A 24,733-nucleotide genomic window follows, 5' to 3' on the forward strand; every position below is an offset into this window, starting at 1 on the left:
ATTGGCTGATTACGCTATTTTACTGAGATTTCGTCTAATGGTTTTGATGCAGCAATGACGGGTGTGGCGGCCAGGAAAGGTAAGCCTACTCTTCCGGGCTGTACATCATGTATTTTGTATATGGTGAACAGTCCATTTGCTGATTACACTATTTTTAGGACTTTCCTCTAATAGTATGGAATGAAATGTGGTCGTACACTGTCGTCCCCTCCAGCCGCCCGGCTTCCGGTGTCCATTATTCCTTATGAACCATTCAGAGTCATTTCAACATTTCGGGACGAACAAGGTTCGATTGTATTTCAATGATTCGCTTGATAGTGAGAGGAAAATTGTGGACCCGGATAAAACCCATGAGATTGCCACGTACAACAAGCGGGGAATTGAAACCACGCCACTCAATAATAGACTTTGTGATTTCACGCGCATGCGTTAAACAACTAGACTAAATTCGGATAATGAATAACGAAACAGAATCTCTTTCATTATTCGTGACCGATTTTTTTTCATTCCAGACACATAAATCTGTTGTATTTCTTAGCTGTAATTGTAGACGTTTATTTTCACTTTGTTTATTAAGGCAAGGTAACCTGTACATCCAGTAGTGTAGCGACAAAAGCCGTTAAATAGACTTAAACATATTCTTATCACATAATAGTGATCTGTTATTTACTCTAAGTAACACCTGAGGTATATTATTCAATAGTGATCTGGGGTGGGGTGGGGGTGCGGGTCTAGAGTGTCCCGCTTCGACCTCTAGCTGGCCTGTCACCTCTGCCTTGCGGTTGTGGTTTCGATCGCTGGTATGAGCGTATCACCTTCGGTGGAAGCGGACGTTAAACTCTAAGAACAACAACAATAGTGATCTGTTATTTACTGTAATAGTAAGTGTAGGAGGACAGCACTACACGTAAAACAAAAATCTACAAGATAAACCTGCGGACAAGACAGAAAATAGACATTGTACCGAATAAACAAATATCAAATTAAGTGAATGGATCCGGGGGCCAGCCGTAAGCGTCCACTGAGCTGTACAGTCCCGGGTTTGTAGTGACACAGACTTCACTCAAATTTGAAAACAATCAGGAATACAAAAAAGACGTAACATAAATAATGCGACCAATCTTTACAGTGGTCGCCTCCTCAATGGCGATAGTCTGTCAGTTGACGTCATGAGTTAGAACGTCAAACAATTTTAAAGCGAGAATTTCATATTTTCTAAGAAAATCAAAACATAATTATTTCTTTGTCTTTTGCTCAATAGGTTGTCAACTCACTATTATACGATCCATTCTCACACTTACAAAAGCCTTCACCCCGGAAATAATAACACAAATACCTCCCTTGTATTTCTATTCCCCCAATGGAATGACCTTCTTCAAACGTTTGAATTTGAAGTTGAAAATGATATTTTTGCTAATTTCTCAACTGGCAATAGGAATTATAGGTAGGACTGTTTATAGATACCATCTTTTTTAAGGCTTTATTTTAATACATGTTAAAAAGATAACTTAAAAATATGAAATTATCACTTTAACAATAAGGGCGATAATCCGGATACAATCTCGGAAAACTCTAAAATAATAGAACACCTGTGGTATATATAGGAATATTAAGAGACATGTCACATGGTAAGTAACAGGATAAGATTGACGATTCATCTGTTTCAGATTATATTCTGATTAGTATAACAAGTTACAGTACTCCCTCTCCAGGTTATTCATCTCGATTCACCAGCGATGCAGCGAACTCTAAGGCAGTGTGTGTAACACTATATGGACACAGATCACTAAAGATTTCCCCATTGACTCCAATGTTAATTCTCGTATCTTAGACCGGCTCTAACTTTTTCCCAAATTTTCGTTGGGTAGAACGCTTTCTACCACAGATGGAGCAACATGTGGCAACCACTTGCCCAAAAGCACGTATGAGGTTCTTCATGAAAAACTTGAGATACACAAGCTGGAAGTAGAGACAAGTAAACATGCAATTTCAGGCCCTACATTTCAACGTAACCAACCTCTCAACTCTTGTATCCTTCCGCATCAAAATTATGAATATTCACCAAAACCTGGCAGAAAATGTATTTTCAAACCCTTTTCCTCAATTCTACACCAAAAAGTCAACAAAAATCGCCATGCAAAAGGGGGAAAAAGGAAAAGGGAGAGGAAGACTAAAAATAGCTTTGGCCCTTGTTTCGTGGGTGACGGGGTGAAGGCGTAGGAATATTTGGTGATCTGTGTCCATATCTTACAGATAACAGAATATCAGCATAATTATAAGACCTTTATTGAGAACATGAAATAGACATAAATCGAGAGGAGCTCTATTCCAAATCTTACTTGCTGTTATAAAGCCTCTAACAATTAGTTGAGGTGGACAGGGGTGATAATCATATATGGTATTGTTTATTATCAATTATGGTGTTTGTAATTAAACTACATATTTCTTTAAAAGTCATTGTCAGGTCAAGGTATATATGATACATTCTCTTTGAAGTTCAGTCTAGTGTTACACGTGGATCATGTGTAGCTTGTTAAAGAACATCTTGAATAAACTAGATGTTTATTAAGAACGTGTCTTCACAGAAGTTGTCGAGAGTTTAAACGTCAACTTCAGTTATAGATCAGATTGTCACACCAGGTTATTTATTAAAAATAAATAACGAACATAATATAAACGTCAACTTCAGGTATAAATCACTCTGTTACATGTGAAGTTAGCTCAATCTTTGTTTTTGCTTATTTTTTGCGATATTGGCGAATAACGAAAAACAAATAGCTCGTTTTTCGATATTTGCGCATGTCGAAATACGAGCTACTCGTTTTTCTATATTCAAACTTGAATCTCAAAAAAGCAAATTTGATGGATGTATATCTATCGCAAGGAACCGACATCGTTGGGTCATAAACATACTTTCCAAGTGTGATGAAAATCGGGTAAAATTTTCACCGCTTGAGTGTCCACAGTGACGACGGCAATATAAGTCCGTAGGAAAATGTTGACGTATAATAAATATGACAAAGATTAGCAGCCATGTAATAAAAATTCAACGCTTGATTTTCCGCAGGGGCGACGACAATATACGTCCATAGGAAAATGTGGACGTATACGATTAGCATCATGTGGTAAAGATTCACATTGTGCTACAACTTTTTGCAATTGAACATTAAAACATGTCCTTTAATCCGAACAAAAAATGTCATATTGTATTAAGATATTAAAACATTGTATATATCATGTTTATTTATATTTAACAAAGTTAAATTCTATTATGTGTACAGAAATTGGTGAAGGAAAGAATAAAATGCAATAAAAAATAAAAACAAAAAAGCAGCAGACAAAACAGACGCACATCACTAAACAATCAACCTTTATCAGACGAGGAAAATGGCAGATTTTCTTTCTATATTAACATGATTGACCCCACCATATATTGTCTTTTAAGCTCCAAAGGAAAAGAAACATCAACAAGTTTACATAGAATAATCAGGCATTCTTTTATACCCTTTTACCGTATTCATTTGGTAAATACAGAACAAGGGGGAATTCCCTGCTACCAAAATGAAGCTACATGTATATATAATGAAGCTGCAATGAAATCGGGCCCCTAGTTCACAAAAAATTCTCAGACTTAAAGGGACTATCCCTTATTGAACAGAGTCTCAAAAATAAAAGTCTGAGTATGTATGCAATTTAAATGACAAAATATAGAGGAATGGTGTATTGACCGTATCTCAAAATTTCAGCTCAAAATATTGAGTCGTTTGGACGTGACCGTCAAAACTGCTTATCCGGACACGTAACCCTTTTAAGATTTTGGGTCAATTTTTTCGGTGGGAGACCTGATAATCGATTCCCGTTCATTGAGAGGTCTATACAGTGAATGGCCCAAATGCTGTACTTGATAATGAAAAGTAAATTTCACCTACACATTATTTTTATACAAAAAATGTCTGGTTTTCTCTAGACACCCCATAATACAGCTTGGGACACCGTTCTCCATTTCCAGATGAAGGCTGACGGGTTTCAGTTATTTGAAAACGTATCACAAATATTGAGTTAGTTGCTCGGCCCTTAGGTAGAGGATTTTAAGGGATTTTAAAAGAAAATTAAACAGTTTTGTTCTCCAAAAAATTATCGGGATTAGCCCTTTAAGTTAAGAATTTACTCAACTTTCAATCACTGTTTATGATAATTATCTTTGATCCAGAAACACATAACTTTGCACATAGTTTCTTATTGATGTATTTGATACATTAAAACAACAAAAGTTGTATAAAGGGTTATATTTAGTCCAAATAATTAAGGCGACCAAATTTGAGTAAATTCTTAACTTTTGTCTGAGAATGCTTCGTGAACTCGGGGCCTGGTACTCATATATAGTGACAGAAAAATAATAAGTTAAGGGATTAAATGTCATTTTACCATATTATTGATTGTTAATATATGGAATATTTAGATTAAAGGTTTTAAAGGCCTGCAATTAAGAGATAGGAAGGGTTACGGTTACGGTTAGGACTATTTTTACGACTATTCAGTTTTTAACTTCGCCGATGGGGGGCTGTGAAAGCATCGTCGTAACAATAGCCTGAGGACTATTTTTACGACTCGTCGTAACAATAGCCACTGCCTTTATAAAATACAACACTACAATATGAGTTTGTAATAGATGACAATTGGATATCAGCTTATCAGAAATAATTATATAATGTGTTGGTTACCACTGATAGCCTTCTGCTGGCAATTAAACAGGTTTAAAGTCAATAATTCCACAACAATGATAATTTTATCAGGAATGATAATTTTTTCAGTTATTGTTTATCCCGAATATTGTAACCTGTATGTATCAATGTGTTTAATTACTAAATGCTTACATTTAGCAATAAAATGTTAACTAAAAATGAGCCTTTAAGTTGATTTATTGTATTAACTAAAGGGCCTAGCCATCATAATACCTATTATAAACACATATTTCTGATTAAAAGTATTTGTGGATATAGGAAGAAGTATATGTGTTAACATGTAGTAAATATTTATTTTATGTATTAATATAAATATTTCAATAACTATATTGCAATCATAGTGTAATACACACGTGTATAGCTGAGTACATTGTGCTGCTTGAAGATGTTAGTTAGAATTAGCAAACCTACCTGATATCTTTCAGGATTCTATTAAATGCCTATTTCTACTTTCTAGGCAATAATAGGTTGGAAACGAGAAAATGACAAAGCATCGTGAAGACTGTGATTGTAATTATAATAAGAATTTCATTTATATTTTATTCTTTATCTTAAAGGGCCAATCCCGATAATATTTTGGAGAATTAAACTGCTTAATTTTGTGTTAAAATCCCTTAAAATTCTCTATATTAGGGCCGAGTAACTAACTCAACATGTATGATACGTTTTCAAACAACTTAAACCCGTCAGTCTTTATCTGGAAATGGAGACCGGTGACCCAAGCTGTATTATGCGGTGTCTGGATAAAACCAGACTTTTATTTTATAAAAATAATGTGTAGGTGAAATTTACCTTTCGTTATCAGGTACAGCACATGGGTCATTCATTGTAGAGACCTCTAAAGGAACGGGGGTCGATTATCAGGTCATCCAATGTGTAGGTGAAATTTACCTTTCGTTATCAGGTACAGCACATGGGTCATTCATTGTAGAGACCTCTAAAGGAACGGGGGTCGATTATCAGGTCATCCAACGAAAAAATTGACCCAAAATCTTAAAAGAGTTACGTGTCTGGATAAGGAATTTTGACGTTCACGTCCAAACAACTCAATATTTTGAGCTGAAATTTTGAGAAAATATAAATACACCATTCCTCTATATTTTGGCGCTTAAATTGCTTACGTACCCAGCCTTTTATGTTTGAGACTCTGTTCAAATCGGGATAGTCCCTTTAATGAACTGACAAATGTAAGCTATATCGGATCAAACTCTGGGTTATGACAGCAAGCCAATCCCCAAAAATAAAGGGGATTCTGAGTAAAATAAAATTATTCTACAAGCCTACTCATATTCATTTAGACCTCATGGCACATTCTTCAAGAGTTTGTGCAGCTTCATATTTTCCTTGTATTCTGTACAGTTCTCCAAGTCTTTTCAAGGTTAGTATCAAAGTAGGACTAGAAAAAACCCAAAGTATAATGAAATGTGTTAATAGAAAATCTAAAATTAAATTATTCACATTACAAGATTAAAACTTTCTCTATTCATTCTAATCAACAAAACCAATCTCGAAAACAGTTTACAATTTAAGTTTCTAAACAATCCAGGGCCCTGTTTCTCGAAATTTTAATTAAAGATAAAATCCAATTTTAATAGATACTTCAATTTTGATTGGCTAAGCACTAAAATCAATCTAATATTATCCAATCAAATTACAAAAATTTGGATTTGATCTTAGTTAAAATTTCGTGAAACAGGCCCCAGAACACAAAATGAATGTGTAAAGTGTAGCGACAATCCTTGATCCTGCTTCAGATTTACGACAACAATTCTGGTAGTATTGTAGGTCCTCCTCCCCATCCAAAAGAAAATCTAACATACATATTGAAAAACAAGAAGAGTACCTGTATAATTTTGCTTGTGATTTATGCCATTTACTATAATCAGGAGGGGTTGCTCCATCTTTATATTTACCCTAGAATGTAATAACAACCTTATATCAGTCAAAAACATAACAATCAGTCAAAAACATAACAATCAGTCAAAAACATACAATCAGTCATAATCATAAAAATCAATGAAAAACATAACAAGCAATCGTGTCCTGATTGTAATTTCTATTTGATCTATTTGTCAATAAACAACTCAACAACTAACCTTATTTTCTTCTCTTTCCTCTGCTCTCATCCAAATAGGTTTATTATCACCTAAAAACGTAATGAAAAATTAGCTAAACTTCTTTTTGAAACTGTGTGACAGAGATCATTTGTCCAAACAATGGAGGCTGGGTGGTTGGTGGCCTAATGGTCAGCACGTGTGCGCTGTATCATAAGGCCTGTCGTTCAGTCAACTGGCGTGGTTTCGATTCCCCGGGTTGTACGTGACAAGGAGTAGGGTCGCCTGTCCAGCCTCGTGGGTTTTCTCCGGGTCTCCGGTTTCCTTGCACTGATAAAGATCCCTACGCGCAAGCGAATTATTGAAATAAAATTGAACCATATGTTAGTCCCGACATTAGCTAGTTTGTGTTGAGTGGACGTTAAACCCCATCTCTCTCTCTCTCTCTCTCTCTCCAAACAAAGTTTCAGTTTATTGAAGTGCCTGGTAATGACATTCTTGTATTGTTAAAAAGGTGTGACAAACAGATAGACACATCCATTTTAATAGTCACCCTCTTTCTTCAAAAGACAGGACACAATTAATAAAACTATGACCCGACATAATGACCAATCAGTTTTAGATAGTATTTAATGTGTCATAGTTAATATAAATCAGGATAGAAGCTAATTAGTTAAGTTTTTAATCCATTATTGTTTATTTATGTTAATGTCTCTAGTGATAATCCTGTATAATATATGTTTTGATGTCAACACTTGAGCTTATCCATTCATAGTTAGAATATAAAAATGCTGATGTACATCAATAGGCAAGTCATTAGGTCACCCGACGTAGTAGCAGCTACAAATGTACGTCGGCCATTCACTGTGCTCTACACTGTATGTATTGAATTATTTTCATTTGTAAGATATGTTTAAGTAATTAAGAAATGAAATTGAAGAACCATTCCAGACTTATTAGTTATTGAAGAACAATTCCAGACTTATTAGTTATTGAAGAACAATTCCAGACTTATTAGTTATTGAAGAATCTAGTGGATATAAAACGACCCAAAACTTACCTTCTACTTTCCCAAATTTGTTCTCATATGCTCGTGTTAAAACTTCTTTATATAAACCTTCTGCTTGTTTATATTTTCCTTGTTTTAAATACACACGTGCCTGATAGAGAGAAAGCTATACAATGTAATAAAATATTTGATCCAAAAGCATATCACATAAAATAAATCAGTTAAAATCAGACAGCTAATGATGTTACAAATCATAAAGGAAGAACAGCAAGCGGTTTCAAGTTGTTCTCAAAGTTCAAATTCTTCCATTAAATAATATATCGAGAGACAAACTAGGTCATTTCAGGACTAACATATGGTTCAATTTTATTTCAATAATTCGCTTGTGATTAGGGGTCCTGAGCAGTGGGAGGAAACCGGAGGACCCGGAGAAAACCCACGAGGTTGGGCAGGCGACCCTACTCCTTGTCACGTACAACCGGGGAATCGACACCACGCCAGTTGACTTAATGATAGACCTTATGATTCAACGCGCACGCGCTAACTATTCGGCCATCCAACCCTCACAAATAATATATCATTGTCATTTGTGTTTTAACGATAGTGATCACCTGGCTGTTGCCCGGTGATAAAATATTTTCACCTGAAAAACCAACACTGAAATGCAGAGGGCATGCACACATAAAAAGAAAAGAAAAAATAAAAAAAAGAAGGATTTGACAAGATAGACTGCACACACTGTATTTATTTCTTGGCTAATTAAAGAATAATATCCTGACAATTAACGTTACAATTTCTGTCTTTTCGGAAAATACTTAATCCAAATTTCACGAAATTGGACACATTTTATTTACTGAACGTAAAAAGACAAAAAAACAAATACTACGTATTTTATATTATATACACATTATACAAGAGCTAAATCTGCCTATTGTGGGCCTTTCTTTAGGTCTGAAATGTTATATAACCTATTAATTAGACATTTATTAACAAAACAAGACCATAATCAACTCTCGATGGCATCGGATAGTCGAAATTTTAACTGGATTAAAACGGTTTGCCATTTAAGAATTTAATTTAAAAATGGGAAAGTGACGCTAAGTCCTGATTATACCCGTGCCCTGGTTACCACTGTGCACACATCTTGTCAAAACTACAAACAATGATAACATCGTTGAGAATGAAGTAATTTGAATGAAATTTTCAATATTTTCTTTTTTTATCATCTATTTTTGAATTATTATAGCAAAAATGAACAACTCTTTATTAAATTCTTTAACTGAGTTTCTACAGCTTAAACCAGTTTCTTTCAATAACAGCAAACTTTCAAACTTGTCTACAACTATAATTTAAATTGACCAATGGAACAATTTTAATAAAGTGAATAGCGTATTCGTTCTTTGAGATTTATTTTCGATGTATGTCTGTTTGCCAAAACATAGACCGAGTTCATCAGTTTATAATATCCACAGTTTTCTAGGAATTACAAACAACTCATGATCATAGGTCCTGTGTACTTATAATGAATTGTTTAATTTTCAGTCTTAACTGTCAAATTTCTGAAATACGGAAGTCGATCATATCCAAGGAATTTTGTAATCACGCAAAGAATCAAAAGTTCAAAGGTCAGTTTAAATACAAACAAATTAGTCCCACCATATTGAATGCATCATACTTGGTATAAAATACCTACTACTAATGGTATTTTGATTGCTTTTTGAAATCTATTCTAATAATAAAAATCTTCAACTCGATTGAATTAATTTATCAAGCAAGATATAAACATAGAACAGGAAAAAATACAAAAATAAAAAGGTATCTACTTCATCTACAAGACAAATTTACCAGTAAAATATACCACACTACACTATAAATACAACATACAGTATAGTCCAGGAGCTACTGACAAAATAATATGGTCATCAGTTACAAAAGGTTTGATCCCTCAAATTTGTAGCAGGTGTCGGTAGGAGTAAAAATCAATTGGTCAGATCGGGCACTGCTGGGGCGTAAAGCCACAGCAGCACCTTTAAGTAGCTGAAACTTTGTAGGGACAATGGTATCCATAGTCGGAGTAAATATTTCACAAATCTAACCAAAATTTCCGGGGCTTTCCCCAAGTCAGACCACGCCCAATATCGCCGCACGGGGCTAATAATATGGTCATCAGTTACATGGCTGAAACTTACCAGAAACGAAGATCCACACTTGGTAAATACAATTTTCAAAAATCTAACCAAAACTTTGGGGGCTTTCCCCAAATCAGATCGCTCTAAAGTATGTCAGACCACATCCTAAAAATGGGGCTTTTTATATGGTCATAAGTTACATGGCTGAAACTTACCAGAAACAAAGATCCATACTTGGTAAATACAATTTTCAAAAATCTAACCAAAGTCAGATCGCTCTAAAGTATGTCCGACCACACCCAAAAAAATTGGGCTTTTTGTATGGTCATAAGTTACATGGCTGAAACTTACTGGAAACAAAGATCCATTCTCGGAAAACACATTTTTCAAAAATCTAACCAAAAATGTTGGGGCTTTCCTCAAGTCAGATCGTCCAAAAGCCCACCTGGCCACACCTTAAAAGTGGGACTTTTTATATGGTCATCAGTTACATGGCTACAACTTACCAGAAATATTGTTCCATGCATGAAAAATGTATTTTCGAAAATCTAACCATAAATGTGGGCGCTTTCCCCAAGTTATAAGGGCCTTAAAATTGCAGCCCCACCCACCCCCTCTATATAAATCATCTAAACATATTTACATTTTAAAAAGTATGAAATTAAATAACAGTGTTGTAATATCTGTTTTATAACTTGGGTCTTGCGGTTCCCATGGTGATCATTAGAACAGGTTATCTCTGTGCCACCAACAATGAACTTTTTTATCTCATAATATAAATAGTTTGTACAATATAATATTCTATAGGTGTACATGTATTGTATATTAGTCTTCAGTTACAGTGTCTCATAGAGTAGAATTATTTTGTTTTCTTCCATACAAAAAGTATGTAACTTTTATTGTCGGAACAAATTTCATTCATTTTGCAAGTTGAAGTCTAAGAACTTAATACAACATGGAAATTGAAAAAGACGATGGTAAAATCAATCCAATTGGTAATATAACTGAAATTTCCAAATATTCTGAATTAAGGCATAAAGTCAAGCAGTAATATATATAAGCATGTATATGAATTAGAGTAGATCCAGTACAAATATGTCCATGTTTACGGTAGATAAATACATACAAAAATACAAATACGTCAAGTTGGCAAAATCAACCACCCTTACTTCTTTATTCTGGTATACATCATATCGTACGAAGGCTGGTGCTCTCTTCATTCTGACAATGGTGTGGATGTCGGTCGGATTCTTGTTTTTAAGAAAGGTACTCTACAAAACTGTCAACAAATTTTAAAAATCCGTAAAAAGTCACGTTTGAAGTATGCTGAAATTATGCCCCCCCCCCCCAAAGTTGTATATGAGTTAACAGGATTTCATATGGACAGATGTAAAAGATTTACGGAGCTATCTAAAATTCAAAAGAAACAGAATGATGAAGTAACAGAAAATGACAATCCAAATTCCAATCCAAAATTGATGTGATCATGTTTAACATTGACTTCTGCATCCAGTTCCGGTGTGTTCGAGAAGGTCTGCCGGTTTTGCAGAAAATCAAACAGAAAACATCAAGGTCACAAACAGACAGTAATAACCTGTGTCACAAAGACAATCGAAAAAAAATATTCAAGAATATGCAACAATTCTTCAGGATGAAAATATGCTTAAGAACAATCAAGATATAGATTTCATTGGCAACGACATTCATTATCATGCAATGTGCAGAATAGAATATCAACACAAAGCTGAAAAGATGCGAGAAATAAGCGGGTCATATGATAAAGTGAATGACATGATGCTAGAAATATACATACCAAAGCATTTGATGTTTTATGTAGTATTGTGACTGACACTATACGGGAATGTTTATTAGAATTTGATGGCGGAAACTATACAGAGTTGAGAATATTTCAATTGACAATGGAAGTAAAAGATGTGGTAATATTGTCTTCAGTAAAGGTTTAAATGTTGATGACGCTGTTCGCAAGGCATCTGACAACGCCAGTGAAACTGAACATACAGTTCAGAACTTCAGGGTGTCACTTTCTTACTCCGATGAGAAATATTCAGTACGAAGAAAATGAAACTGCCTGAAAATTTAACCATACAACATATCATAAATGGTGAAATAGCAGTACCAGACATCGTCCCCGCTTTCTTTACACATCTACTAGTTGGTCCATACTCTAATTGTGGATAAAACAAAGTCAAGAGAATTAAATCCATTAGTCAGCATGTCATTTACTCTTTAACCAGGGGTAGGACTAAGCCATCAAAACACCTACAACTGGGTCTTGCAATGAAAAGCCTTGCAGGCAGTAAAAAGGTTATTGAGATTCTTAATCGTTTTGGACATACATTAAGTTGCAATAGCTTTGAGGAACTCGAAACAGAATTGACATTTACATCCAGTGAGCGCAACCAAGAAACACTCATTGGCATGATGGTGTCACCACACCTATCAACTGGGATTGCTTTTAAAAACTACGATAGATTTGTTGAAATTCTTTCTGGTAAAGACACTCCTCATGATACAGTAGGCATTCGGGATTTCGTTGAGACTGACAACCAATCACCAATAACTGCTTATAAGCCAATAAGCCGTAAACGAAGATTTGAAGCATCCAAGCACTCACTGGCTTTGATCATACTGCATCGTATAATAGGAAAGGGAAAACCCGACCTTTAAAATTATTAGAAAAGGGTGTTTACGTCCAGCCAGAAAGCCTTGTTTTCTCTCGGTAAAAGTGAATCCATTCCTTCTGGAGTAAATAGTTATTGAAGGATTTGTTTGTAGTATCTATGGGATGCCTAAAAATGGATGTCTTTCTGGTATTAAAGGCATAGAAGCAAGCTCTTTGCCGCCATGCTCACAGGTATTAACTTTGAAAATCAAGAGAGCGATTATATTTGTAGTGTCTAGATAAATGCGTCAAAGAATAATCTCCCCAATTTCCATCCAAAGAATAGAGGGTGGGTTTGAAATGATGATGGGGTGTATGAATGAAAGTGGTTTGATGGTGATGTTGCTCCCGTGTCAGTTGAGAGTATTTGCATAGATGAAGATAGTGACCAAGAAAGCAAGGACTCCGATGACAAATCAAACAATTCTTGTAGAGACGATGAAAGTGTGACAGATTAAATATTGGCATCACCCAGCCACACGTTCTCACTTATTTTAAATCATTAATGTAACTTATGACCATATAAAAATCCCCATTTTTAGGGTGTGGTCGGACATACTTTAGAGCGATCTGACTTGGGGAAAGCCCCCAAAGTTTTGAAAATTGTATTTACCAAGTGTGGATCTTCGTTTCTGGTAAGTTTCAGCCATGTAACTGATGACCATATTATTAGCCCCGTGAGGCGATATTGGGCGTGGTCTGACTTGGGGAAAGCCCCGGAAATTTTGGTTAGATTCGTGAAAAATTTACTCCGACTATGGATACCATTGCCCCTACAAAGTATCAGCCATATAACTTATGACCTAATTTTAGGCCCCCAGCAGTGCCCGATCTGACCAATTGATTTTTACTCCTACGGACACCCGCTACAAATTTGGGGGATCAAACCTTTTGTAACTGATGACCATATTATTTTGTCATTAGCTCCTAGACTAGTAGGAATGTGTTCAATAATATAACTAGTGTGTACAGTCTTAAATCTAGTCATCCCGATAGTTATCTCCCTTAATTCTTACCAAATTATGTTTAGTATCAGCGACGTTAGGATCACATGGGCTAAGTTTTGATTCGTAGATCTGTAAAGCTCGCTGGTAATATAGTTCTGCCTGCGTGCGTTGATGATAAGATTGAAATAAAGCACATTGATATATTTGTTAATTTTAAAAATTATTAATTGTAAAATTATCATTCCATTTGCTTGTCATTTTTATTTGAAATAAGTTCATAATAAATAATTCAAGAACTTTAATAACCCTTTCATAATAACAAGCCATGAATCACTTCATGTCATATGCAATATTTATTTTAGGTTTTACATATATATATATTAACATAGTTTAGAGTCTATTGACGTAACAAATTATTCAGCTGCTTAGCAACACCAGGATGATCTCTCCCAAGAAGATGAATAATAAATAAAGGAATTTATGCCATATGCAATATTTACTCTAAAGATCTTCCTTACCTCTTCATATTTGCCTTGGTTATGACATAACAAAGCCAAATTATTCAGCGACTTAGCAACATCAGGATGATCTTTCCCCAAAACCTTAACAATAAATAGAGATGTGTATCCATGTCCTAGGCTGACCTTTATTATACTATATACCCAATTGTTTCAGTGGTATTTAGTAATTGAACTAGAATATACAGGTCACAATTCTATGGAATACAATTACTGCTTTTTACAGAGCGACATTTCGACTAGGCTTCTCTAGTAATTATGATTGCTTGATAATGACCAGAGAAGCCTAGTCGAAACGTTGCTCAGCCATAAGCAGTAATTATATTTCATAGAATTGTGACCTGTATATGATAAGCATCACAATTAACATCTATATTTGCACTCCCTTTAAACAATAAAGTACCATTCTCAATTTTACTGAATAACATTTTATACATATTTTCCAGGCTGAGTACCTTTTGTCTGATCTCTAAAGCTCTTCTACACAGTGGTACTGCTTCTATATATTTACCCCTTATTCCATACATCATAGCTAGATTGTGTAACGTAGCAGCAACCTATAAATTATAAATACATAAGGTTCTTATTCCTTTTAAGGCTACACTGAAAGTGCATGAAGTTAAAGTAATAGGTTTCTTTCCGCCGCCCCCACCCCCACCTACATGTTGTGAGTTAACATATGTTTATCTGAAGAAATTATCTGTTATATAACTATAAAACATTAAAGTTAATACTTATTAACTTTATTTATTAAAGGGACAATAACACTCTTGCTGCCTTGACAGCTCCAGAAAATAAAAAATAGTCTTATTCTAAGTACTAGATGTGTTAGTGTTCTACCTGTTGTGTAAATTATCCATTAAATCCTATTTTACTTGTCCAGAGGGTTCGAAAATATTTTTAAATCCAAGTCACATTTGAAAAGGTTTACGTTAGGCTTTTCAAATCATTTAGTTGGATTTTTCCAATTTTTTATATTAGGTGTGATAAGATGAAATTTGTATCACCAATTAATTGGAATATTGTAAAATAATACAATTTGTTGACCAGAATAAAGATTGGAACATATTATTCAGTTACAACAAGAGTGGGATTGAGCCTTTAATATAAATATTTACAAAAATAGTTAACAATACTTTATTCGTGGATATAAAATTTTACCACTGCCTTGGTATTGTGTCATTCAGCATGCTTTGCTAATGTGTATTAAAGGACAATATTGGTGCCATATGTGATAGAGCTGGTTAAACACATTCCAAATATAATTTTAACACAGAGATCATTGCTACGATAGCTGAGTAACACAGGTTTCCTGAATCGGAAGTGACGAACGCCAAAGGAAAACACGAGTCATCTCTTCTATGTGTTAAAATTATATTTGAAATGTGTTTAAACCGCTCTATCACATATGTGATAACGACTGGCACCAATATTGTCCTTTAATAAGACATTCTAAACCGTTTCACCGAAAGAAACCTTTAAAGTAATGTTTTATATCCAAATAATAAAGGTTAAATTAAGGTTTTAGTTATTCAGGGCTGTTTCTATTACTAAATTAACACATGTAGTTTATTCATGGAAAAAATTATGTTGTCCTCAATATTTCAAAAATAAAAACACCCTTATACAGAAAATACATAAAGATATGTAGAATAACCCTATCCCTGTTCTATGAATGACAACGATTACACGTTCACTTCACTATAATGCTGTTGTTGGTGTCCACCGATATAACTGGTCCACAAATATTCTATTAATGTTTAGTGTTATAGTAAGACCCCAGTGTATATTCTAAATTCAAATTCTTTCACCTAATGCAAAATCAAACAACAAAAACTTTGTGTAATCACGATAAATTTATATAATCAAATTTTGCTGTAAAACAAAAAGCTAAATAATCGTAGAAAAATTACAGACGACAAAGATCACCGAAAATGTACAAACAATCTCAGCATGCAACATTGACACTAGTGAGCACGCTACTCACAACATCAAGAGAGGAAAAGAAAATGTACGTGGAGTTCAACTTACGACAGGGTTGGACATTCCCAATGTTCTTTCTCGGATACCGAGAGCATCATTCAATAGGTCTGTTGCTTTCTTATATTTGCCTTGATCACTGTAAACAAATAGGTCACCACAGTTGATAAATCTAATTCACATCAAAATATTACTGGGAAATGTTATGGCGGTTTAAATTTTTAACTTGACATTTAGCTTGCTAGATAATAACAATAAAAGCTGCTGATCATCAATGGGATTTTTTGCCAATATCTCATTTTTCACGCTAAACATTTGATTAAGAAAACAAAATCGAAATATCAACACTAGATAACCCTCCAACTTGAATTCGATTGGATTTTTAAAAAAGGTCCACTAAAAGGTTCTAGTAAAATCTATAGATGCCATTCGCATGTTTTGATCAACTCCAAATCCATCTCCATAGGATGTAGATTGTGGACAAAATTTCATTTCATAATGTCTTTTGTAGAGCTTCAATATTTTTCAAATGACGATCAGAAATGGAGTTAGGGTTTGACTTCTTCTGAAGTCTTGAATAAAAACTCTCTTCAGATTCGTTTTCTTTAATCGTTTGACCTAAGATATAACTTTCTGAACATTCCCTGTCAAATATTATCAAGTTAGTGGTTTTAATCAAACTGCCATCATATGTATCAGATATTTAACATTGAAATTAATCACTCACTGCTGGATGACCTTTACCAATAATTTTTTTCTAGAATTAATCAAGCATCATAATGAAGACTACCCGTTTTTTATGTTTCACCTGGTCTCTGTAATAATATCAATCTACCCTAGCAACATATATTTTATAGTACAAATTGTCGTATATAATATACTTCACTTTTGCACAAAATCCAAAAATTTAAATTTGACTAACGTGTTTAATTGTTCAAAATGATCCATGCCATTCAAGTTAAAGAAGTTTGAAACAAAAAATGTACCGGTATTTGCACCCCGACCATTATTTTTTCAGGCGATATCTAACTTTCATAGTTAAAGCTGTACTCAAGGTCATTATTTTAAATGGGATTACAAAAACAAAACACAATTATCATGGTTAACGAAATGAAATGAAATGAAATGGGGTTTAACGTCCTACTGTTCTGCTCCTAACCTAGGCTAATGAAGACGGGCATACGCCATACAGTGTGCTATGAGGGAAATTTTGCCCGGACAGCGGCACTACGGCCTACTCTTATATCGAATTCCAACTGCCAAGGGATCTTTTACGTGCACGCCAATGTGTACACGGGACCTCGGTTTTTCGTCCCATCCGAACGACTAGACAGCTTTCCTTGTCAGCCCCTCCGTCCTGCATCACTGACAAGGGAGAAACACGCCGGAAAATCTGGATGAACTTTCTCGGCCAATGCAGGGATCGAATACCCGACCTCCAGGTTAGCGAGCTAGCGTCTTACCCACTTAGCCACGTGATCCCATCATGGTTAACAATTTTCCGCCAAATATTCAACCCGATCTTACCTAGAACTTGTGAATGGTCAAGGCCTGTTTATATCATTTGCATAAGATGTCGATTGTTGAATTTTTTTAATTCATCATTTAAATACTGATGGAAATTCAGACATTTTAAAACTGACAGACCTTTTAAAAATTCAACTTTCACTATATTAGATTACAAGGGACTGGAAGTTCTTCAAATCAAATGGTGCTCAATAGCTAATAAATATTATCAATGCAATAATTATTTTGAGCTGATGACATTTCCATTGGGTGTTTTACCATATATATGGCAAAATCATTAATAACTATTGAGATACTGCCGCATGGTCTAAAATATTTATATAAAATCGAACTAGGCTTTTTCCTCTTTTGCGATCTAAAGTGATATAAGGTATCATTTCATATTTTACTATAGCATTTGATTTCTTATATCAACCCTAATATTGCATAAAGATTAATAATCAATAATAAAGAAATGTAGAATTTCATCCACCATAACGAACCTGTATATAGCAGCTAACATATCTAACATGGTGGCCACATCTAGATGATCATGGCCGCGCGTTTTTTCTAAGTCTTCTAATGCCTGTTTACATAGTGGGACAGCCACTTCATATCGACCCTCTGACTCATATTGGATGGCTAGATTATAAATCTGACGTAGTCGGGCTGGAATATCACTTGCCATCCTGGCCAGTGGACTTGGTTGTGTGGGAGATAAAACTGTGCGAAATAATATATACATGTATAAACAAGTTGATGTACCTCCCTTAATCCCACAGATGACAGGCATTAATTACTGATTTTTTTTACAAAACATTCTCGAATGAGACGCAGAACTATTGTCCTCCAAATTCTGGACTAATCAAATTGATTATCTCTTCTTCGCCGAAGTAGAAAACGCATGTCTTCGAACTCAGTCCACACATTCACCGTATGAACATCTAAACCAAGTTTGCTGTTTTCACAAAGGAGTAACGGCAGTCGGAAAGAAGATTCTGTTTCAAAAGTCTCATATTTTGTATCAAGAGAGAGAGAGAAATGGGGTTTAACGTCTACTCACCACAAACTAGGTCATGTCGGGACTAACATATGGTTTTTAATTTAATTTCAATAATTCGCTTCCGCGTAGGGGTCTTTAGCAGTGGGAGGAAACCGGAGGACCCGACGAAAACCCACGAGGTTGGACAGGCGACTCTACTCCTTGTCACGTACAACCGGGGAATCGAAACCACGCCAGATGATTCAATGACAGACTTTATGATACAGCGCGCACACGCTAACCATTCAGCCATGCAACCCCCCTTTGTATCAAGAACATATTAGCAAGGATGCTAATAATGCTAGTTTCATCCAATTGAAATTAGATTTTTAACCATATTAACACTAAGGTTAATCAAAAGATATATGGCCGTCGTTTCACAAAGCAATCTCAGACTTTCGTAAAGAATTTACTCAAAATTGTTTGCCTTATTTTAACTAAATGTAGCCCCTTCTAAACTTTTGTTGTTTTAATGTATCAAATACATCAATAAGAAAGTTTGTGTTTCTGGATCAAAGATATTTCTCATAAACAGTGATTGAAAGTTGAATCAATTTTTAACTTAAAGGAGCTAAATCGCTAATATTTTGGTCCTACAAATTGACACAAATGGGTCGCAAGTATATAATAATGTAATATGAATGTAAATAAAATGATTTACATTCAATCGTTTCCGTTTTTACTCTAATTTCAAAGCGGTTATGTTCGGCGAAATACGCCAGAAATCTCAATCGAATGGCAATCTCTAGTGACTGGTTATTCCAGACTTGTGGAATATGTCTAACCTCGTTCCTCGGGTAGCTTGTTACAAATTGCACTGAAACGCATTATGGTACACGATTCGTGTACCAATCGTAAAAAGTTTATTTTGTCTTAAATATTGGATATCAGAAGCCCATCTTTTCCCGGTAAGATCACAACACCAATGTTGATTAAAATTGACAAATAATTCGTGTTTTCAATGTCGTCACATATCAAATCATGAGAGTACATGCATTCTTGCTTCGAAGAAAGGCCTATCAAAGACATGACGGGTATGGACAATGTTTTTTAAAGAAAGAATAAAAAAAAGACATGATCTTACCTTCTAGTTGTGGACCATCATCATCATCATCATCTGGAAAACCTGCATCTAACGACTGTGATGACAGATTATTAGCAACAGATGCTGTTTCTTCCACAATTTGTTGCTATAAAGTAAAGTTGTTCAATTATTTAGATCATTATTCATATTAATTCAAATTAACTGGGATTTTACTTATGTCCAATTTTAATGCATTGTCATGATTTGTCTCCTATCGTATTTAACCATATAAACATAAACTCTAACACATCCATTGAAAAAAAAAATCAGAACCTAAAATAAATGACCATCCATCATTGAATGATGTTTCTCAATGATTTCTTCTTTTAATACCCAGGTCACAACTCTATGGAATACAATTACATCAATCAGTAATAAACAGTTATCATATTGCATAGATTTATAACCTGTGTATTATCATGTAGTTTCAGGTTTTACATGGAATATACGTATGTATAACAAGCGGTTGACATGCAAGATACGCTCAGATTTGCAAGAGATGGACAGAGAACGAGCTCATACAGAGCGACTTTTCGTACAATAAGGTGCCATAATCCAGGAGGTTACGGTCTGATATTCGTGAATATTGAAAGGAACCTAGATCTTTAAGATATAAACATACATTTTAAGTTTTACCAAAATTTGATAACATAAAAGAGTGTGACATCTAGAGGGGTCACGACCTTGGTTTTACCATCCTCGGTATCGCCAATGGTCTTATCGCGTTCTACTCCACGATACCCATGGGGTAAATAATGTATGTGGACCCTCAAGATGTCACATGTTTTATCAAATTTTGATAAATCTTAAAATGTATGGTTATATCACAATGATCACAGTTCCTTTCGATATTCACGCATATCATGTTGTTTACCATCATAAAAATAACACAAACACCTGACACTTCTTTAAAAATAAAAATAGCGGTAAGCTTTTTCTGATGACAACTTACAATTTTGCCAAGTTGATTAGTTAACAAAGTTTCATCTATCTCTGCTACTTGAAATGTTGAATATCTTACATCAGGTATATCCAATTTTCTAAAACAACTTTCATCTTTCTCCCGTCTAACATTAGGTAATCTTTGTAAAACTTGAACAATAGATGAATCTTCTAAAACATTCACTGAATATTTAACACTAGCTTTTAAATCTTCAGTTAATCTGTTAATGTCCTCCATTAATTTCACTAATTTGGATTCTTCCTCTTCACTTGATTTTTGCATTTCCTTTTTAATATTTTCTCCAATTTTATGAACTTCTGAGCAGATTTTATCCACGTGTGCATCTACTTTGTCGCATTCTGTTTTTGTACAGTTTTTGATTTCAATTAATTTACTACTTAAATCATCATGCTGTTTCTGAAAATTGGTAATCTGCTTTTCTAGATCGTCATTCAGCGTTTTTAAGTCTTGTCTGATACTTTGTCGGACCTCATCCTTCTTTAAATCTAAAAACTTATGTCCGTTATGATCGGCAACTAAACAGTTAAAACATGCAGCTAGTAAACAATCTTTACAGTATATTTTTACTGTCTCTCCTTCATGGTTTGGACAGAAATCTTTCGGATGTGTAACGGAAGTGGCTGAAAGCATTTCCATCATTGGATCGTTTGATTGTTGACAGATTTTTTTTTCATCATATCGACAAACAAAATGGTCTTTACATATTTTCATCTTATCATGCATGGTTTTACACGATTTACATAAATATTGATCACAGTCTCGACAAAAATATTGAGATTTATCTTCATTACATACATCACATTGTGGAATAGTAGAATTGTCTTCAATATTTAATTTGGGACTGAAACGCTGCACATCCCCGTCTATAAGACACCGACACAATGGACATTTGAATTGATCTTTATTGGAGGTTTTGTTCACATAATCTTCTAAACAGATAAAACAGAACGAATGATGACAATCGATTGTTACAGGTTGTTGAAAGTCGTTTAAACATATACTACACACTTCTGTGTCATCCATGTTGCTTCCCTGGTTGTATAAAATAAGAAATGAAACAGAATGCAAATGCAGGCACAATTATTTAAGCCAATATAACATGCGGTCTGCAAATCAATCAGTTAGTTCAGTATAACATACAATATAAAGATAGGTTGCCATGCAACGAAACATACTCCCACAACAGCTAAATCGTCCGGACAGTCAACAGGAGTTCTCGCATATTTTTACTTTTTTCGGTAATGAAACATTTATAATACACAAAAATCTGATTAAGAGTAACAACTCATTAAGTTATTATGGGAAATTTCTGAAAATCAATAGGCTTCCTCGACTTAAACAATGTGTATAGATTTAAAGTCAATCGGATATTAACTTTAGCCTTTAGAGCGTCCACAAGATATTTTCAAAGTGATCAAGGGCCATAACTCTGGCAGTAATTATCGGAAATCGCTGAAAATCAATAGGCTTCTTCGTCTCGTGGCTTTAAACACTGTGTATAAATTTAACGTCAATCGGATATTAACTTTGACCTCTACAGCCTCCACAAGATTTTTTGAAGTGATCAAGGGCCATAACCCTGGCAGCAATTATCTGAAATCGCTGAAAATCAATAGGGTTCTTCGTATCATGACCCTAAACACTGTATAAATTTAACGTCAATCGGATATTAACTTAAGCCTTTAGAGCGTCCAAAAGATTTTTTCAAAATGATCAAGGGCCATAACTCTGGCAGTAATTATCGGAAATTGCTGAAAATCAATAGGATTCTTTGTCTCATGACCTTAAACACTGTGTATAAATTTAACGTCAATCGGATATTAACTGTGGCCTCTAGAGGGTCCACAAGATTCTTTGAAGTGATCAAGGGCCATAACTCTGGCAGTAATCGCTGAAAATCAGTAGGATTCTTCGTCTCATGAACTTAAACACTGTGTATAAATTTAAAGTCAAGGGCCATAACTCTGGCAGTATTCGCTGAAAACCATAGGATTCTTCGTCTCATGAACTTAAACACTGTGTATAAATTTAAAGTCAATCGGATATTAATTTTAGCCTCTAGAGCGTCCGGGAGATTTTTCAAATTGATTAAGGGCAATAACTCTGGCAGTAATTATCGGAAATCGCTGAAAATCAATAGACCTCTTTGTCTCATGACCTTAAACACTGTGTATAAATTTAACGTCAATCGGATATAAACCTTGACCTCTACAACGTCCATAAAATTTTTTGAAGTGATCAAGGGCCATAACTCTGGAAGTAATTATCGGAAGTCGCTGATATTCAATAGGTTTCTTCGTCTCATAACCTTAAACAATGTGTGTAAATTTAAAGTCAATCGGATATTAACTTTAGCTTCTACAGCGTCCACAATATTTTTTTAAGTGATCAAGGGCCATAACTCTGGCAGTTGTTATCGACATCAATAGGTTTCTTTGTCTCTTGACCTTAAACACTGTGTATAAATTTAAAGTCAATCGGATATTTACTTTAGCCGCTAGAGCGTCAACAAGCAATTGTGGACGCCGGACGGACGGACGGACGGACGGGGCGACGACAATATACGACCACATTCACGTCACGAGTCACATCTTTGTCTGTCTGTCAAGCCCTGTTGATAACCGTTTGTTACAGATGCTGGCGGATACAAAATTAGTTCAATTAGCTCAACACAGATAGTTCAATATAACATCAAGATAAAATCAAAATGATTAAAACACTATACATGTAGTCTACAGTCGTCCTCCTGTTAGATAGTCGATAGGATCCATTAACATATCAACACTCCTTCTCTTCAACAAACGTCTCTGTCTCTCGTCACACCCGGGCGCCTTATCGTGACTTAACACTGACATCGATCACGTGATTACAAACTACAACTGTTAATCCGTAAACATTTGAGATATTTTTACTTCCCCGGTCGGTGATAACGTTTTGTTTCAATCAAATGCAATGTAATTTTGTCGTACAAACTTCCCAACATCTGCAGTTATACGTCGTGGTGTCAGGGTTAACATAAGTTAACTTGCTACAATTTCTCAGAAATTCAACTTTTACTTTCATATTAAAATATCGTGCTATCACGCCAAGATCTATATTTAGAATATTATCAACAAGTCACGTGTTTCGTCATTGTCATATAAAGCGATGAATAAAGTACGGTATAGGTGTTACGTAAGTGTAAGAATCATTATGTAATATAGAACGAAGCTCTAAAATATCGCGCGAATCGCGATTCTTGAGCAAAGCTCTTTTCCTGTAACACAGGAGCGTAACTAAATCTGCCACCACAGACTATTGATAAAAAAAAATCAGACCTGAACCGGATACACTGGTCAAAAATGGCAATGCGCATGCCAACTTACCAAATCTCGCCCAAGCGAGATTACGCGACTCATAGATATATATTTATGGCGCGTTTAATCAATGACGTCACATATTTCTGACGTCAATGAAAATAATTCTCACACTTTTTTGTTCTTTTTTTTTAAACAAAATTAATCATACAATTTAGATCTAAACTAAATTCAGTTCGGAAAAACGAAATTATTTAACATTTTTTGTATCAGTTGAGAAACTTAAATATATTTAACAACAATCACATCAGCTTCGCTCTACTCAGGCTATGCCTGTTACATATTATGAGAAATAGGTCACCATGTAGTTATCGAATTATGTCGGTATACTGTATATGATTGATGTTAATGGCGGTTAGAATGTGAGTCAGTATATTAAGAGTTTTACAACAGTTTAAATGGAGGAATAGGGACACCGTGTAGGTTATCGAATCCATACAATAGCCATAGGAAAATCATGTAATTTTCAGATCAATTCGGTATACTGTATAGGTTTTATGTTATTTTGTGTCGTCTGCTTGTGATTAGCACGCGCTCTAGTTATCACCGGGTTACATTAAAGTTTACTTACAATGAAATGAAATGAATGGCGTTTTACGACCCACTGTTCTGCACCGACAGGGATACTGAAGACGAACGTACGTCCCCTATCTTTCTCTCCCTCAGACGAAAAGCTGCCGATCAACCACAGACGATAAAATTAGACAGCGGACACAAGA

At 34.8% G+C, this 24,733-nt stretch overlaps 1 protein-coding gene and 1 long non-coding RNA gene across 4 annotated transcripts; both read right to left on the reverse strand.

Annotated features, from left to right (window-relative positions):
- Positions 1-2,269: 2,269 nt before the first annotated feature.
- Positions 2,270-8,390, reverse strand: LOC126825577 (uncharacterized). The gene is made up of 4 exons (XR_007682059.2): positions 7,857-8,390; positions 6,839-6,888; positions 6,586-6,656; positions 2,270-6,138 (listed from the first exon to the last, which is right to left on the reverse strand). It is a non-coding gene; the product is annotated as an uncharacterized LOC126825577 (long non-coding RNA).
- A 5,267-nt stretch (positions 8,391-13,657) lies between these two features.
- On the reverse strand, positions 13,658-24,048 carry LOC126825561 (kinesin light chain 1). 3 transcript variants are annotated; one of them, XM_050555214.2, is made up of 7 exons: positions 23,976-24,048; positions 20,647-21,690; positions 19,695-19,800; positions 18,072-18,291; positions 16,114-16,201; positions 14,538-14,639; positions 13,658-14,166 (listed from the first exon to the last, which is right to left on the reverse strand). In XM_050555214.2, exons 2-7 carry the CDS (start codon positions 21,679-21,681, stop codon positions 13,990-13,992), a joined length of 1,728 nt encoding a protein of 575 aa, XP_050411171.1. In that variant the 5' UTR covers positions 21,682-21,690; positions 23,976-24,048; the 3' UTR covers positions 13,658-13,989. The 3 variants fall into 3 exon arrangements, with proteins under 3 accessions (XP_050411171.1, XP_050411170.1, XP_050411172.1); XM_050555213.2 differs by lacking the exon at positions 23,976-24,048 and adding an exon at positions 23,384-23,938 and having other exon boundaries at positions 13,659-14,166; XM_050555215.2 differs by lacking the exon at positions 23,976-24,048 and adding an exon at positions 23,384-23,938 and having other exon boundaries at positions 14,034-14,639.
- Between the last annotated feature and the right edge of the window lie 685 nt (positions 24,049-24,733).

This window comes from Patella vulgata, chromosome 6 (genome assembly GCF_932274485.2).
Source record: "Patella vulgata chromosome 6, xgPatVulg1.2, whole genome shotgun sequence".
NCBI classification, from domain to species: domain Eukaryota; kingdom Metazoa; phylum Mollusca; class Gastropoda; family Patellidae; genus Patella; species Patella vulgata.

Excerpts from the sequence above, each read along its gene's own strand:
- LOC126825561 (XM_050555214.2), bottom strand. The coding sequence starts at position 21,681 with ATGGATGACACAGAAGTGTGTAGTATATGTTTAAACGACTTTCAACAA. Across the intron at positions 19,801-20,646 it reads CTAATCAACTTGGCAAAATT|CAACAAATTGTGGAAGAAAC; the intron begins GTAAGTTGTCAT and ends TTTACTTTATAG. Across the intron at positions 18,292-19,694 it reads TGATGGTCCACAACTAGAAG|TTTTATCTCCCACACAACCA; the intron begins GTAAGATCATGT and ends TATTTCGCACAG.